Below are 17,280 nucleotides of genomic sequence, written 5' to 3' on the forward strand. Positions count from 1 at the left end.
CACACTCCTTAGAGGAAAATTATCTACAAAACGGCAAGATATAAATCTACACTTTTTACACAGAATGGAGAAAACACAATAGGTTTCGAAATATCTACTGTAGCTCCCATTGGTCGTTTATATCGTTGAAAGAAAGTAGAGGTTATAGTCATAGACATATAAACGTAGACGCCCCATCGAGCGCTGAGCCGTACGTCAACGTCGCTGCCATATTGGATGTTCAAGACTGCGCTGTAAACTTATACAAGTAAAGGGACTTATTTTCATAAAGCGCCTTTCTACAAAGAAATGTAAGTTTTACGTCTCATTTATTCATTTACACACGCACTAATATACTTGGGAAACGGTTAGGCACCAAATATAATATATTTAATTTTTTCAGATGGCAAAAATAAGAACTTTATTGATCCCTCATAGGAGTAATTCATGTCATATCAGCTATAGAGAACAAGGTAGTGCTGAATCTGAATCACATAATTTGAATTTGTATTGTTTAATTTGAATCATTGCATTGAAAAACTGAATCTACATTCAGTTCTCACAATTCAAATTCAGTTCTTGCAATTCAATTTCAATTTTACTGTGCCAGACATCCGGGTCTTCCGGAGGAAGAGGAATTGAGTGCAGATACAAAGTTTTTCAATGCAATGATTCAAATTAAACAATACAAATTCAAATTATGTGATTCAGATTCAGTTTTTTAATGCAATTATTCAAGTTGAGCAATTCAAATATAAATTATTCAAATTCAGTTTCTAGTGGCACATATTTCTGCCCATACAACACGTCAACACAATTTTTGCAAACAGAGAGGAATAATATTTCAAGACAAAAGTTGGGACAGTGGGAAGTGGAACAGGAAAATACCGACTGGAGAAGAAAGTGATACATTACAGCAATAGAGAACATTTAAATTAATCAGGCGACAAAGATTGCATTTTGTTATTTTCTTTCCAACACTCTACTCGCTCTCACTTTTCCAATCGTCTTTGCAGGCGTTGTTTGACAAACCTTATTTCATCTGCTGCCATACCAAAATGAATCTCTACGGCAGTAATTTCATCTGTAAGGTGTTGGTCCTGGAAAAACTGACAAGAATTTTTAGACAAATTCAGGAATAGAGATGCAAAAGAAGATACAATATGTGAATCTCAGAAGTTGTGTCTTTGAGTTTCAAGGACTGGATTTTAAAGACTCGGGGATTAGCCAATGTGTCAGTAACGAAGACACTGAAGGGCCTGCGGCACTCTCTGCAACTCCAGCCGTTATATAAGTCCACTACAGGCGTCCTTGTGGGAGCACTAATGAACTTCGCCATGACTGATGATGGACACACCCTTTTGCTGCCACAGTCCAACCAGATTTGCCTCTTTGTTTTAAACGTACAAAGCATGTTAATTCATCCAGCTCCCATCTGGACTGTTTGTTCTAACTTTTGCGAGACGGCTCCAGTATTGACCTGATTAACAGATAATTCAGTGCTACGCATGCCGCTATTGTTGGGTTATTAAGCAAATCTCGGTCATCTTTTGTCTGGGACTGCCACAAATCCCACAGCGTGTGTGTATATGGCTAAGAGCTCAACATGGCCCTTTCTGCTTTCTGTCAGACTAGGGGATGGGTAAAAGCAGATCAAACATAGCACAGAACTTGAAAAGTCTTAATGAATCCACCGAGTACTGGCCCACAGTCTCAGAGAGACCTATAAAGAGAGTGCTGGTGAAGAAATAAGAGGAGAAGGGACCGTAAAAGAAGAAATAAGAGGCTGAGAAAGGGATCAGGAAATTGCTGTCTTGACACTCTGTTTCACAAAATCTTCTGTGTTGAGGGAGGGATGTTACGGAAGAGTATTAGGGCCAGGCAGGAGAAAAATAAAAATAATATTTTGGAGGAGGAAGATTTTTTTTTCATTATGCACTTTGAGAAAAAAAGTCCAAATGTTGAGAAAAAAGTCGAAATGTTGAGAATAATGTTGAAATACAATTCAAAATTGTCAAAATTTAGTTGAAATGTTGAGAATTACGACGGAGTATTAGGGCCAAACAAAAAAACAAAAAAAGGAAATTACGATAATAAAGTCATAATGTAATGAGAATAAAGTGGTAAAATAACGAGAATAAAGTCATAATGTAATGAGAATAAAGTCGTAAAATTACGAGAATAAAGTCTTAATATATTATAAATATATAAATATAACTTCACAAGATGCTCAATATTCCTCATTTTAACACAGGGAGAAGAAGCTCTTCCTGTTAGAGTTCTCATAAATTATATTCTCATAATATTACGACTTTATTCTCGCAACATTACGACTTTATTCTCGTAATGTTACGACTTTATTCTCGTAATATTACGACTTTATTCTCGCAACATTACGACTTTATTCTCGTAATGTTACGACTTTATTCTCGTAATTTTACGACTTTATTCTCGTAATTTTACGACTTTATTCTCGTAATTTTACGACTTTATTCTCATAATATTACGACTTTATTCTCGCAACATTACGACTTTATTCTCGTAATTTTACGACTTTATTCTCATAATTTTACGACTTTATTCTCGTAATATTACGACTTTATTCTCATAATATTACGACTTTATTCTATTACGACTTTATTCTCGCAACATTACGACTTTATTCTCGTAATTTTACGACTTTATTCTCATTATATTATGACTTTATTCTTGTAATTTCCAATTTTTTTTGTCTTAGTTTGGCCCTAATACTCCGTCGTAGGATGTAGCTGGGAGTTATGGAGAGAAAAATAAAGACTGCTAGAAAAAAAGTTGAGGAAAAATAGGTGAAGGGAGGATAAAGACGCAGTGGAGAGGAATAGAGCTGTCCTTGCAGGGAGCAGCTGTCTCACTCCCATCATTTAACCCTCTTCCCACACCCTCAAATTACCTTCTTTCATGCCTGCTTTTCCCGTCCTCCTTCTGTCCGGGGGGACCACAGTGCCTCTCACAGTTCCTCTTAGATCCACGCGTCACAGCTCTGACTCTGATTTATTGATGCAGAGTGTGATTCTAACAGAGTAAGACAAGCGGAGTGACACAGAGGAAACTTTTGGTTGTTTTTAGTTTTTAGCTGAAAGGCCTGTTGGAGAAAGCAGCTGTTTCTACTCACCTCCTTGTTTTTATCACCGCAAGGCGGTGTGGAGGGAAGAGAGGTCCGCTCACCAAGGTAACATCGTAAAAAGTTTTACCTTGCTCTTCTTTCCTGTTTCTACTGTCTTAAGAATCAGACTGAGAGTCTGAAATCCTGCATTTTCCTGAAGTTGCATCATGAGAGACGGAGGAGATTAGATCTGTGTTTTTGAAGAGTTACCGTGACTGCAGGTGACAAAACTAAATCTCGAGGCAAAACTCTGCCTGCAAGAATTTCTTAAGGTTTTGCCTGTCACAGCCTTCACCATGGTTCAGAGAACATAGTTTAGTTTAGTTTAGTTTAGTTTAGTTTAGTTTAGTTTAGTTTAGTTTAGTTTAGTTTATTTAGCACATACAATAAAAAATAACATCACACAAATAAGTGCAGTTAAAAGAAACTGTGCAAGAAGGAGCGAGCAAGCCAGTAGGCTTATGAGGAGCCCCCACCTAATAACATTTAATAATAAAGTTATGAGGATACAAAATCATAAAATAAAAATAAATAATACATCATAAAAATTGCATGCAGAACATGAATTAAAATAAAAAATTACTGTAGACCTATGATCACATGATCATGAAAATATGAATATTATGATGAACAAATGGCAACACAGAATATGAAGTACAAAAGAAACATTAACAGTGGGAAAAGCAAGAGCTTTCTTCGCAACACTGTTGAATTAAATGTTCTCTTGAGCGACTTTTGAAAATGGATAGGGACCTACAATTGTTTGCAATCTGGTACCAACTATTCCAGACTTTGACACCTCTAAACTTAAACAAAAATTGGCTTCTAGATTCCAGACATTTCGGCGGATGTAGTGCGAGGGCCTGCCGTGTTGAGTAGGAATGAAATTGAGAGTTTGTAGCGAAGTATGACCTAAAGTGCTCAGGAACATTTCCTTCTGAGGAAAATATCTTGTAAAGAAAAATGCATATTTGGTAACTGTTGATGTCATAAATAGTAAGGATCTGTAGATTTTTAAATAAGCGAGCAGCAGTAGCATCCCAGACAGATCGAGATGCAAGTCTTACAAAACGATTCTGGAGAATTAAGATTTTATGGAGAGTAGTTGTAAATGTACTCCCCCAAACAATATGGCAATATGAGTGGCTGCATGGTGCGTCTTGAAGCTCGTGAACCTTCAGAACCTTCTGTATTCCTGCATAAATATGATCTAACACAAGCTCTAAATCAGTGGTCTTCAACCCTGGTCCTCCAGATCTAATGTCCTGCATGTTTTAAATGCTGCCCTGCTTTCAGCACACCGTGATACAAGGAGCCCCATCAACAACAGAACTGTCCAGACCTTGATGACAAGCTAATGAGGACCGTTAATCAGAATCAGGTGTGCTGAGGCCGGGAAACATCCCAAACATGCGGGACAGTAGATCTTGAGGACCAGGGTTGAAGACCACCAGAGGTGGGTAGAGTAGCCAAAGATTGTACTCAAGTAAAAGTACCATTACTTCAGAATAATATGACTCAAGTAGAAGTAAAAAGTAGTCATCCAAATAATGACTTGAGTAAAAGTAAAAAAGTACTTGGTGAAAAAACTACTCAAGTACTGAGTAACTGTTGAGTAACGTTTGATTTATTTTTTTAACACAACCATTCAAACAGACAAAAGTACAAAATAATCATCTTCAGGCAAATTAAATCAATAAAATAATAAAATAAATTAAAATTAATAAAAAATAGCTTCAATTAAAATAATCTTAAAGTAAATTCAAGTACTTTAATAAAATAAATAAAATAACAGAATAAAAAATAAATTAAGCACAAGTAGCACAAAATTTCAAGCCTTTGTACTTTTCTTTTTTAACCAGGCAGAACTAGAACAAGCCCATGAACTCATAGAAACTCTGTGTGTGTTTGAGTCTGTGTAAATGTGACAAAACATGCAAAAACAAACATTTTTCCCAAAGAATCACCCAGTGATGTCATGAGATTGATGCGTACGTGGATAAAAGAGATAAAAGAAAAGTAACATCTCAACGTAACCTAATGTACTGGAGTAAGAGGAACAGTTTCTTCTTCACAAATCTACTCAGGTAAAAGTAAAAAGTATAATGATTCAAAACTACTCCTAAAAGTACAACATTTCCCAAAACTTCCTCAAGTAAATGTAACGGAGTAAATGTAACTCGTTACTACCCACCTCTGGTGACCACTGCTCTAAATGAACATGAAGAGAAATGGGTTGAATAAAAGAGATAAGATATCATTTTTTGACGTTCATTTATCCGGGAGAAGGATCCACGTCCGCAAAAAAATGTCAACAAAATGTTTCCCATCAACTTTGATCGGTCCTACATATCAGTGTGGAAGAGTTTTAGTCCCAAACTTTAAGGAGAGCAGTTTCAGCTGAAGGACGCTCCTGGGTTTTCCTCACATGAACTCCTCGCTCTTTATTTTTCTTTATCTTTGGTTGAAAAACAGTTTGCAGATAGATATCCTTGAAGGGTCGCTTTTGAGCTCCCAGAGGGAGCCATCAGATCCAGACCATGATACTACTCCCACCGTGTTAATCAATAATACTTCTTATTCAATGCTTCTTCTGGTTTATGGATAACTCAAGCCAGCGGGAGACGAAGCTCTTTTGTGGACTTGTTAAGTGTTGTGCTTCTTGTTCTTGAAGTGATCTTTGTTGGCTGACGCTTCAAACAAAGGTCTTGACTTAACTTAACTTAACTTTATTTATTTATATAGCATTTTTCATGTAACTGGAGTGCAACACAAAGTGCTTTACAATGATACATACAAAAAAAAACTTGAATGGCTTGATGATACAATCTGTCCAGTTGTAGCCTTTTACAGCATCAGTAAATGTTTTCTGATACACCTCCACAAATATGCCGTGAAGAACAAACATTGATCAGTATTACACTTGACATGTTACGGGGATAATGCCCTCTCCTCTTCTATTTCTTTACCTCCCACAGTCCACCCCAAGAAGAAGAATCGGCAGACGTGTGTCAGGAAAAGCCTGATCTGCGCCTTCGCCATGGCTTTCATCATCAGTGTCATGCTGATCGCAGCCAATCAGATGCTACGAAACGGCATGGAGTAAAAGCCAATTGCACTGTGAGCATGGAGAGAGGACAGAACAGCCATGACCTCACATTTCGTCTCTGCAGCCAAAGCTGGACCAGCCACAACCCGAGCACTTCTCTAAACAATCAGCTGAGTTTTCTGTTTTTCTTTTCCCCTTTTATTTGAAGTTACCTTACAAAACTGATACTATGGGTGAAACGTGAGGATGTGCAATTATTTTTCAATAAGAATATCACCAGGTCGAGTCACTAAACTTGCAGGTCATAAGAACCTGGACTGCAAAAGAATGATTGCTTATATAAGCCGTGACAAGAAAAAAATTTGGATGGTTTTATTATGCTATTTTTGAGAACAAAACCACCCTTTAACCTGGATTTTCTCATTACTGGAAATGTTTATGAGGTGCTTTGAGCCATTTTTGTTTTTCAAAAAAACCCTCATTATTACAGAAAATGCAAATTATCCCTCCGGAAGCTGCACTGAATGTGAACTGAGTGAATGTGAGCATTGAACTTTGGCCTCAATGACGTTCTCACAACTCTTGTAGCCAACTTCTCGTGAAGCATTTTCCATCCAGAGCTAAGTCCGCTCATTTGGGCACACATGAAATTTTCATATGTATCTAGAGGAAGCACAACTCAATACTCAGCGAGGGACCACTGACGAATCCCTGGTGTCCTGCGATCAACACACTTCAGTGTTGACTGCCGGTTGTGTCACATTTGTGTGTAAAAGACACCGTTGTCCATGTATCTGATTTGCTCAGGCTGCCTGCCAGGTGTAAAATATTAGAATGTGAAAAAAGACCAGACGGAAACCCTTTTATTGATTTATTCATTTTCTGTTTTATACGCTGGGGGAGAAGGCCTCTGCTTAGTATCTCATCGTAAAACTACCCACCTGTGGTCAATATCAACCACACAAAAGCATGCCAATATATACACTGCCATCAACACCAGTTCCCTGTGGTTTTCTCTGTATATACAGTACTACTTAGCTTGTGTAATGTATTACTCCTCTCAACGACAGAATGTACGAAAAGTAGAAACTAGTGAGATATATCAGGGATATACAGAAGAGCTGTGACGCTGTTTTTCGGGGTCTACTTGGAAAAAGGTTTCCCTCTAGTGGTCAAAAAAAAGAACTGCAGCTACAAGTGCGAAAAAATGAGGTACACTACTGAATCTGAGCCTTGATAATGTGTTGTGTCAGTGTTGCAAAATCTGTTTGTTCTGTATCGGTGACGAGTCAATATCTTTAACTGCAAAATCAAGACGTTTTTTTTGTTGGTTTTTTTTTTCACGATCCAAAACTGTGTTGATCAGGATTCTGCAAGATCACTTGCTGCAAATCCTGGGGTACTCTGAGTGGCATAGGTGCATGTTAGGGTTCAGGCCTAAGAACAGTGCAATTTTACAAAGGCTTTAAAAAGGGTTTAAAAAAATTTGTTTCGGGGGGGGAAAAATAAGCATTTTTAGGAGTTTAAGTTCAAGGTGCCAGCCGAGGCTGCGTATTTCCTTGACGCCTCAGATTGAATTTTAAGGACGAAGCTGTCCTTTATGCAGGTGATAATGACACACCGTTGTTTCTCTGCTGACACTGCAAATGTCTCACAATTACATCTGGAGTGGTTATCTGAAAGTTAGTGGGGTTCCAAGCAAATTCTCAAGCTTTGAGTCACTCAGACACACAAAAAGTAGACCAGGGGCAACAAGCAATGTTTAAATTACTTGTGATAATTGTGTGAAAATAAAATATAGTTTATCATTCCCCTTTTAGCCAAACAGCCCAGTCCTCTGTAGATGTAGCGTTGTGCCTGTTACTTATACTGAATGCCATAATACCAATGTATCTGAAATCCTGAAGTGACAGCGGCCCCTTGAGATATCATTGGACTGAAGACTGCTTTGTTTCCGTTATGTAGGGATTACTAATTCTTATTTTATTTTTTTATTATTATTATTATTATTATTATTATTAATTTCCCCTTGTACTTTTGCCAGGGTGTGTGAAAAAACAAGACGATGTTTTAATCAAACTTATGTGCGACCTCAAGATTTGATTGCCTTTGCAGGAGCATTAAAATAAAAGATAACGGGGTTTTCGTTTTAAACAAAGAAAAAAAACTTTGTAAGATCACAGCAAAAATGTACATTACTGTAAATCGTTATGCATGTTGTTTTGATTTGTATGTCCTGGAATGACAGGGAATCCACTTAGCCTACTTTCCGTCTTCTGTGGTGGCACAGCCTCAGTTTAACTGTAAGTATGTATAGCCTACTGTCACATATTTGACTTTCCAATTTATACTATAATGGCCATTTTTATAGTTTCTACCAGCTATTAATCAAATCAGAGAGCAGAAGAGGGCATTTTCATAAATATGCAAATACAAGGTCACATCTTCTCTGTTCCACGTCATCTTGAAGTCTCACTGTTGGATGGTTAAAAACACTGAATCCGATATATTGTGTGTTGTAGTCACGTATAGGCTTTAATGGATATCTCACTGCCTCAACGTCGTGTAAACCCTGGTGTAAAATGTATGATACACGTCTCCTCGCACGTCAGTTCGTCTGCTCAGCCCGTGACCTTTGACCAGTGGACCACGTTTCCACTTTTGGCCCTTTTGAAACCAGCAGATACTTCACCTGAACACATCTCTAATAACTGTGCCATTCACACGTCCTTGCATGTTTATGTGAAGGAAAGACCTGTCCACTCTTTTAAAGTTTACATTATTCTACTGTACATGTGTAACAGGACAGGATCGCTTCATGATGTTCATGTTTCTGAAATTTGTTTTTACCAAAATGTGTTTTTACCAGCTGTAGATTGTATAAATATGAAACTAAACATAGATACGTAATACAATCTTGGCATGCTGCTTAGAAAAAGGAGTAAGAAAACAGCAATAGTTACCAAGTGAATGGATATTTAAAATGCAAAGTTTAATCTAAAACTATATATATATCTATATATGTTTATGCAATAAAAGTTGTTTTGATAGAACTGGATGGCAGATGTGTTTATTTACATCACCAACAGGATGCTCATAGTGATTCACAGCTTTTCCCCTTCTTACTATTCCTGAAGAATAATTCCAAATAGCGACCTGAAACTAGAGCACAGCGTGGCTTTTGCTTCGCGCCTCTCCCTGCAGCTTCACACGGAGGTGCCAGATGCTCCGGTATGGCATCAGAAAGTCGGTGCGGGTCTTGATCAAACCTCTGTGGGAGTGGCAGCCCGGCGTGCACGCAGCCATTGCATCATCGAGAGCTGCAGCTTGAAACTCAAAGCGGGCTGCGATGGCTCGAGGTGAATTAACACGTTTGTCAGCGCACGTCAGACCGAGGTGTCATGTCGAGCCACTCGTTGTAAATCACCATCATTAAGAAGCACAGGTCAAACAAAAGCGAGAATAGCCACATAGCAGATGCACCCGAACCTCATTAACTGCAGGATAATGAACCAAAGCCTGTCATTAAGTGGACAAACAAGACATTAGGATAGGTTTAATGGTCCAGTCAGACGTGAACAGCTTCCCCGATAACTTGCAAAATCCTCAAATCAATTTTTATCGTTGTGGGTGACATAAAGACCTTTATATTGGTGGGCCTTAACAGCACGAGACCCCATAAAAGAAAGTAAAAACACTGATAGTGGTATGCTTGATAAAGACTGCCAGTGAATATGAAGTATTCACTGGCAGATTGGTGCACAAATGAACCTCTAAAACACATTTGCAAGGACAAACAGCACGACTGTAAAACATTGTCCTGTCTCTAAGCACTTAGAAACCAAATCAAACATCATCCAGATCTGTAGTGCACATAAAACCAAACTGCTCACTCTCAAGTCGGTTTGTGCAGAATAATTGATGTGCAACACTGGAAGCGACTTTAAAAAGGGAGAAAGTAATCTTCTACAGTAACACTGGGGTTTTTTGTTCGTTTTTTTTTTTTTTAGCAGGGCTTATTAACAGCATAAAAACACAAAGTTAGACAATTTCTGTTTCCAAAAGCTTAGAAGCTTTTCTATATAAAACACCCACAACGTTTTAAAGAAGGATAAAAGGCACAAGCGTAAAGATGTCTTTTTGAACCCACTAAGACTCAGCTGGTGAATGCATTGATCTGCAAACATCCCTTCTGACCTGTAAATTGACCGTAAAACACAGAGAAGAACTCTTTTTTTTATTTGACATAAAGTGCCCAAACCTGTAATAAAGAAGATTTGAATACTTCTCTGTCTTTGTGAAGCTACGGATGAACGTTTGCTGTCTAAGTGAATCTTTGAGGATTCAAGTTTCCATGAGAGCATCCTCAGACAAAATATCTCCCGAGGGGAGACGGTGCCTGCTGCTGCCACTGGTGTGATTGGAGACGGAGGTAGACGGGGAGGAAACACAGGAAGACGTGACAGGTGGAGGTGGAGGTGGAGCTCAGAACTCCGTGTGTGGGGGGCTGTAGTCCCGGCTGCCGACGGGGCTCTCGCTGGGCTTCATGAAGATGCCCTCCATGGCCTTCCAGAGGCTGTGCTGGGTGGGGCTGGACATGGCGTGGACCTCCGACTGGCCGTGGATGGGCCGGCCGTACTGCTCCCCCGTCACCGACAGCAGCGCGTCCGTGGCCTGATGGCGAAAGCGAACGGCCTCTTCGCGCTGCCACACCGACCCCCCGCACTGGACCGTCCACTCGTCCAGGTGGTCCCCCTCTCCTTCCTCGCCAAATGCACTCACCTCCTAAAACAAGAGAAGAGAGGGGTCAAAGACGTGCGGATCTTTGGTGTTAATACCATGGTTCTTTATAGGGGTGGGACGATACGGGTAACAATTCAACACTGTGGCGATATGTGGCCCACGATAACGATAACGAGCTGGAAGTCAATTTAGACACCAAACATGTTATCTAAAGAAAAGACGCTCTTTATTCTTCATGTCTCCTTTAAATTATTTTCAAAGAAATTACCAACCATAAAAAATAGGATGCTGAATAGACGTGCGGATCTTTGGTGTTAATACCATGGTTCTTTATAGGGGTGGGACGATACGGGTAACAATTCAACACTGTGGCGATATGTGGCCCACGATAACGATAATATCACGATGCACGATATATTGTAAGAAATTTCATCAACGATATATCACAATATATGTGACTGAAAAAGAAAAAATACCCATCAAAAGGAAAACGTCGGTAGTTATCCATTTATTCAATGCCAAAACTTCATACAATGTACAAAGAAAGTGCATTTGTATAGAGCCTCACTGCCTCCTAGTCTTGTAAATGTAAACACTGTACAAATTAAAGTGCATGAACAATAGTGCGGTGACAACCGCGTAAATCCATTATGTGTGTTGTAATAAAATATTGATATTTGCCATCAGTTTATCGATTATTTATTGCGACAGAGAGCGCAACAATATATTCCAATATCGATTTTTTTTCAATTCAATTCAATTTTATTTATATAGCGTCTAATACAACAGAGTTGTCTCTAGACGCTTTCCAGAGACCCATACCCAGAACATGACCCCCGAGCAGTTATTACATAAACAATGGCAGGTAAAAACTCCCCTAGTGGGAGAAAAACCTTAAGCCAAACAGTGGCAAACAGTGGTTTTCCCCACCACTAGTTCTTTACTGTGCCGAATACAAGAAAAGGAGGATTTTCCTGGTGATCAGACAGATCCTAATTGCACTTTAATACAAAAAAAAGGGACTGCAGATGTAAATTAGCCTGTATGGCTAAACCTACATGACGGACTCAAGTGCTCATGTCAATTAATGTGCGTTGTCCCTTTTAAATAAATAAATAAATAAAAAAGAGTGTCTTTCACAGAGCTGATTATTTATCAAAACATAAAAGAAAGGGCATGTTTTATTTAGTTTCTGGCTTTCTGTGTCTTCGCTGAGAGCCAGGGGACATGTCCCATCTGTCTGTAGTCACAGCAACACTGGAACTTCGATCTTTAAAGTAAATGACACCGCTGTGATGAGTTATGTATGCTAAATATTCCACTGCAGCCGTCTCCTTTTTTATTCAACACTAAATCCATGAAAACTTTGAAGCTTACATAAAAATAACCACACTGCAAAGTCTAATTTTGGCCCACTGAGGGGATTAATTAAGGAAGTAAGGAAACAGCATAACACTGATAAAACAAAGCTATGAATTATTCAAGTCCCCCAGAAATGGCTGGTGGAGCATCATTTTTCTAAACACATTTAGATGTAAATAATAAAAATGAAGTTATTTAGGATGAAATTCAAAACAACTTTTCGCGCTTTCAAGTCTTTCTCAGACTTATGAGTAGGCCTGTGTTGAGAAAATCGATTTTCCGATTCTAAATCGATTCTCATATAAATTCCTAAAAATCGATTCTCATGTCTAAAGATTGTTTTGTTTTTTTTTTTCATAATTTTCGCCAGGTGAACTTTAATCCCAGTAGTCGGACACACAGTTTGTCATGACACTTCTGAGAAATGCCAGGTGCTTCATGGCAATATGTGTGTGTGGTGACAGAATAAATTAGATAAGCTAAAATGATTCGTTTACTGCATGAACTGTTGCAATTTCTTTCTTTTTTGCACTTTAAATGGATATTGAAAGGCCTGTTTGAGTTTATTTCTTAGTTATTTCACAATAATTATTGTGAAATTATTATTTCACTAGTTATTTTACAGTCATATAATTCAGGCAACAGCTCAAAAAACATTTTAAATAACACTAAGCCAAATCAATATCGAATCGGATAGAATTGAATCATGATAATCGATTCTGAATATTAAGAATCGGAATCGAATCGATTCTTGACATTTGAATCGATACCCAGCCCTACTTATGATGCCATCTTTTCACAATTTCCTGGCGTATTAACAAAACGTAAGAGACGAGCTTTGGTCAAAATACCAAAGAGACGCAGAACAAAAGCTCCTGCTTCTGTCATGGCTTTACAGCTGTGTTCCAAGTGGCCACTTAAAGGGAGTGAAGTGAGCGGCTCCCCCTGCCTCTTCAGATATCGCTGTTACAGCTTCATGCTGCCTATTTCTGAAGCAGAGTCAGGGCAGAGGGATGTGAGGTTGGGAGGAGATGGAGAGGTTGGATAATTCCACTCTGACCCTTTTATGTGACGTCTGCCAAATGACATATCATGTTCAGATTTCCACAGTGACAGGGTTGTATTTTGTCAGAGCTGGAAGTCAATTTAGACACCAAACATGTTATCTAAAGAAAAGACGCTCTTTATTCTTCATGTCTCCTTTAAATTATTTTCAAAGAAATTACCAACCATAAAAAATAGGATGCTGAATACAAAAGTACTTATTGAGGTGTAAAACAAATGCTTATTTTCAGATCATATGAATCAGCTACTGCCGTTAATCTCTCAGTAGCCTCCACATCGCAGGACGGCAGTGAAAACCAGGGACACTTCTACAACATTTGCACAATCTCCTCTGTGTTTCAAGCTGCCAAAGTTGTAGCATCCTTCTCCAAACTCTTTTAGGAGCTCCAATGACACTAATGGCGCTTTTCCACTAGTACCTACTCAGCGCGTCCCGGCTCGGGACGGCTCGTCCCGCCTCCACCCGCTTTGTCCCCGTTTGTTTTTCCACAGCCAGGTGAGAAGTGGGCGGGTTGGGGTGAAGCTGCTGTGATGTACTCGATTGCGCAACCCCTTTGTTTATGTTGGCGCAGATGAGAAATCAGCTGGAGCCGCGAGCGGCTGAGAAGAAAACAGAGCTTCTGGTGGATCTGACTGTTCCTTACATCCCTTTTTAATTATCTCCTCAGCACCAGGTTTATGAACATCTGCAACTCAGAGTTGGATCACCAAACAGACGTTTTGCGCTTTATAATAAAATCGCCGCGAGCCGCGAGTCGCTCTCGCGCTGACTCCCCACTTCCTGATTCAAACGTCTGACGGCCCCGCCCCCCGACCAATCAGTGGCGAGGAGGGTGGTGACGTCAGATCCAGGGCCGACTCAGCACGCTCAGAACCTCAGCAGCCTCGGTACAGAAAAAGTATCTGCTTGACTCGGCTCCACCCGCCTCGGCCCGTGGTGGAAAAGCGCAAGACGGGGGCGTGGCGGGTAGAAGCGAGCTGAGCAGGTACTAGTGGAAAAGGGCCATAAGCCTTTCTCCAGCACCCACCTGGTTGGAGGAGAGCGGGGATGCGAAGTAGTGGCTGTGCAGGTTGCGACCTGTGTTGACATGAGTGAGGCGAATGGTCTGGCCGCACTTCACCGGGGTTCCACGGTGACACAGCGCCCCACTCGTCCCACGAACGCTCCAGTAGCTGTTGCTGTCCTCCGCCACGGTTACCCCGGTGACGGACTGCTGTCCGCTACCTGTCGCAAACAGACGGCAGACCAAACAAACAAACAAACAAAGGTAAAATTCATTGATTGACTCTCCTTTTTGGGATTCTGTTGACAATTATGGTACGAAAGTGAATAAAAACATCTCGATTTAATAGTAGTAACATCTATATTTGTTACTGTTTTTGGAAATGTATAAATATCACAGCTTCCCCGCATTTATTTTGAAGATATTTCTTCTCTCAGCATTTCGAACTGCTTCCATAACATAGTTAAAGTCTAATAACTACACCTAACACACAAGCAAACCTAAACAGAAGAAATTCATGGAAGCTAAAAATACAAAACAGGCAACATCTCAACATGCAGTGTTTTATTTATCTAGAGAAAAATATACACGGCTAAACACAAACCCTGCACACAACCCAGAAAATGTACTTTAGCAACATAAACTCTGTAAAGATTGCCAGCTGCCTTGCTTATGCGAGTTCACGGCAAATATTTGAAATGGATTAAATCTACGTATATTATATTGATGCTAAAATCACATCAAGCTGGCTAAAATTATAGGTGTGTATGGGAAGGGTGCTGCAGGACAACCTGGACTTGACGAAGGGAAGACAAAAGTAACAAAAAAAAGGATTAGAGTCTCATTTGTTTGAAGATAACAGTTTAAAGAGCTCTGGTGGGGTTTATGACGAACACTCATCTCCTATTCCTGCTGTTTAGGACAAGAAAACAGACTGGGTATCTGGAAATCAAGTGCCAGCAACAAAGCAAAGCAAAGCAATGCAATATTACCGTTGTATAAGCTCTGCATTTACAGTTAAACCAACATGCACAACTTTATGCTTTCTACATTAAAGTGAAGCATCTATTATCTTTATTGAAAGCAGCATATTTGGCTCAACTATGTTATATAATATCATACACTTTGTGAAGCTCAGCCCTTTAACCCTTTAGAACAGGGGTCACCAATCCTGGTCCTCGAGGGCCGGTGTCCTGCATGTTTTAGAGTTTTCTCTGCTTTAACTCACCTGATTCTAATTAATCATCGTCATCAGATTGTCATTGAGGTCTGCACAATTCTCTTAACGACACAGTCACTTTTATCACGGTGCAATGAAGCAGGGAAACATGTAAAACATGCAGGAAACCGGTGTTGTGCGAAAAAGTGATTGCCTGCCAGAATCTGATTTCTTCTGATTTCTGGCCGCGGGAGCGCGCACAGCAGCCCGTTGAGCGATAGCGCTAAAACGTCAGATTATGAAGCTCAAGAATGAGATCAAGTCATATTTCGGCAGAAACAACTTTTCATTAACTGTTTTTGGCCTTCAATCAATTTTTGGCAGGTGAAAATGCCTATTTTGTGTTGTAATGGTCCTTTAAAAGAGTTAAAAGCAATCCTGTGAGCTCTAGTGTTTATATTATGAAGCTCAAGAATGAGATCAAATCATATTTAGGTAGAAACAACCTTTCATTAACTGTATTTGGCCTTCAATCAATTTTTGGCAGGTAAAAAGACCCATTTTCAGGGGAGAAATCAGATTCTGGCAGGCAATCACTTTTTGGCACGACACCGGCCCTCGAGGACCAGGATTGGTGACCCCTGTTTTAGAAACTGAGGTAGACAAATCTAAACAAGAACACTTAATTCAAAACCTGTATATACATATACATACAGTTATGTATATGTATATACATAACTGTATACATAACCCTAAGGCATACCAAATATATACATATATATATATATATATATATATATATATATATATATATATATAACATCTTTCCACATTTGAAAATGAGCATTTTAAATCTGTACAGGTCACATGACACACCGGTAATAAAGTCAGAATGACCTGCATGTCACTGGGACACAGACACCTCTGAAGAGTAAATAGAAAATAACTATTTGATATCCACAACAATAAACCCATGTAATGCCAGCAGTGATTCCCTGCAGCGTGTGTCTGTATTTTCAGAACATGATGTTGTTGAGGTAAACCTGTCAGGAATGGTTAAACATGAACTCACCGGAGCCGTAGCGAACATCGTGAGAGTGTAGTCTCACATTGTGCTTTACATTCAGCAGCTTAACGACGGACCCGCATGTAACAAAGTTCAGCTCTGTGCCGAGCGACAGCCGACATATACAGGACAATCCTAGTAAAACTGTGGGGAGAATATTGGGGAGAACGGCACATTTATCCCGTCCCATCCCTGCAGCCTCTTCACCTATGTCTCCCAGAGCCCGAGCCTGCTCGCTACGTCATCACTGCTGCGCTGTTCCCCAGTGTGTCGCTGGGCAAACAGCGCCCCCTAGCGCCTGGGAAGGCTAGTTGTACGTTTATTTGTATTGTTTATTTGTTCTCACATTATTGTCTGCTTTAGGGGGGTTATTTATAACCCTAAGGCATACCAAAATATATGTACTATAATGTTCACCTGGTAGTTATCCCAAAATATCCGTATTAAAAGTTGTTATAATATACAGACTCGTTTCGTAACATGGCTTAACGTCTACCCAGATGCACCAGCAGGGGGCAGTCCTTAGCTAACTAATAGGATGGAAGGTCCCTTGTTCAACTCGATGGTGGTGTAATAAGTAATTCTGTAACCCTTCAGATCGTGTGACCCAACGCAATAATAATAATAATAATAATAATTACAATAATAATAATTGTTGTTGTTTTTATTATTATTGTTGTTGACTATGATTGTGTTGTTAAATTTTATATA

General features: G+C 39.5%; 2 protein-coding genes across 2 annotated transcripts in view; one reads left to right on the top strand and one right to left on the bottom strand.

The window, feature by feature from the left end:
* caln2 (calneuron 2) overlaps nucleotides 1-9,196 on the top strand; it is a 43,435-nt gene extending 34,239 nt beyond the window's left edge. Inside the window, exon 6 of the mRNA XM_061739751.1 lies at nucleotides 6,100-9,196. Coding sequence (XP_061595735.1) covers nucleotides 6,100-6,227 — 128 coding nt within the window. The 3' untranslated portion in view covers nucleotides 6,228-9,196. The remainder of the gene's footprint in view (nucleotides 1-6,099) is intronic.
* Nucleotides 9,197-9,711: 515 nt separating this feature from the next.
* On the bottom strand, nucleotides 9,712-16,807 carry sdf2 (stromal cell-derived factor 2). The gene is made up of 3 exons (XM_061739750.1): nucleotides 16,576-16,807; nucleotides 14,369-14,565; nucleotides 9,712-10,955 (listed from the first exon to the last, which is right to left on the bottom strand). The coding sequence occupies exons 1-3, from the start codon at nucleotides 16,757-16,759 to the stop codon at nucleotides 10,656-10,658; spliced, it is 681 nt and encodes a 226-aa protein (XP_061595734.1). The 5' UTR covers nucleotides 16,760-16,807; the 3' UTR covers nucleotides 9,712-10,655.
* Nucleotides 16,808-17,280: the final 473 nt, after the last annotated feature.

This window comes from Cololabis saira, chromosome 14 (genome assembly GCF_033807715.1).
Source record: "Cololabis saira isolate AMF1-May2022 chromosome 14, fColSai1.1, whole genome shotgun sequence".
NCBI lineage: Eukaryota > Metazoa > Chordata > Actinopteri > Beloniformes > Belonidae > Cololabis > Cololabis saira.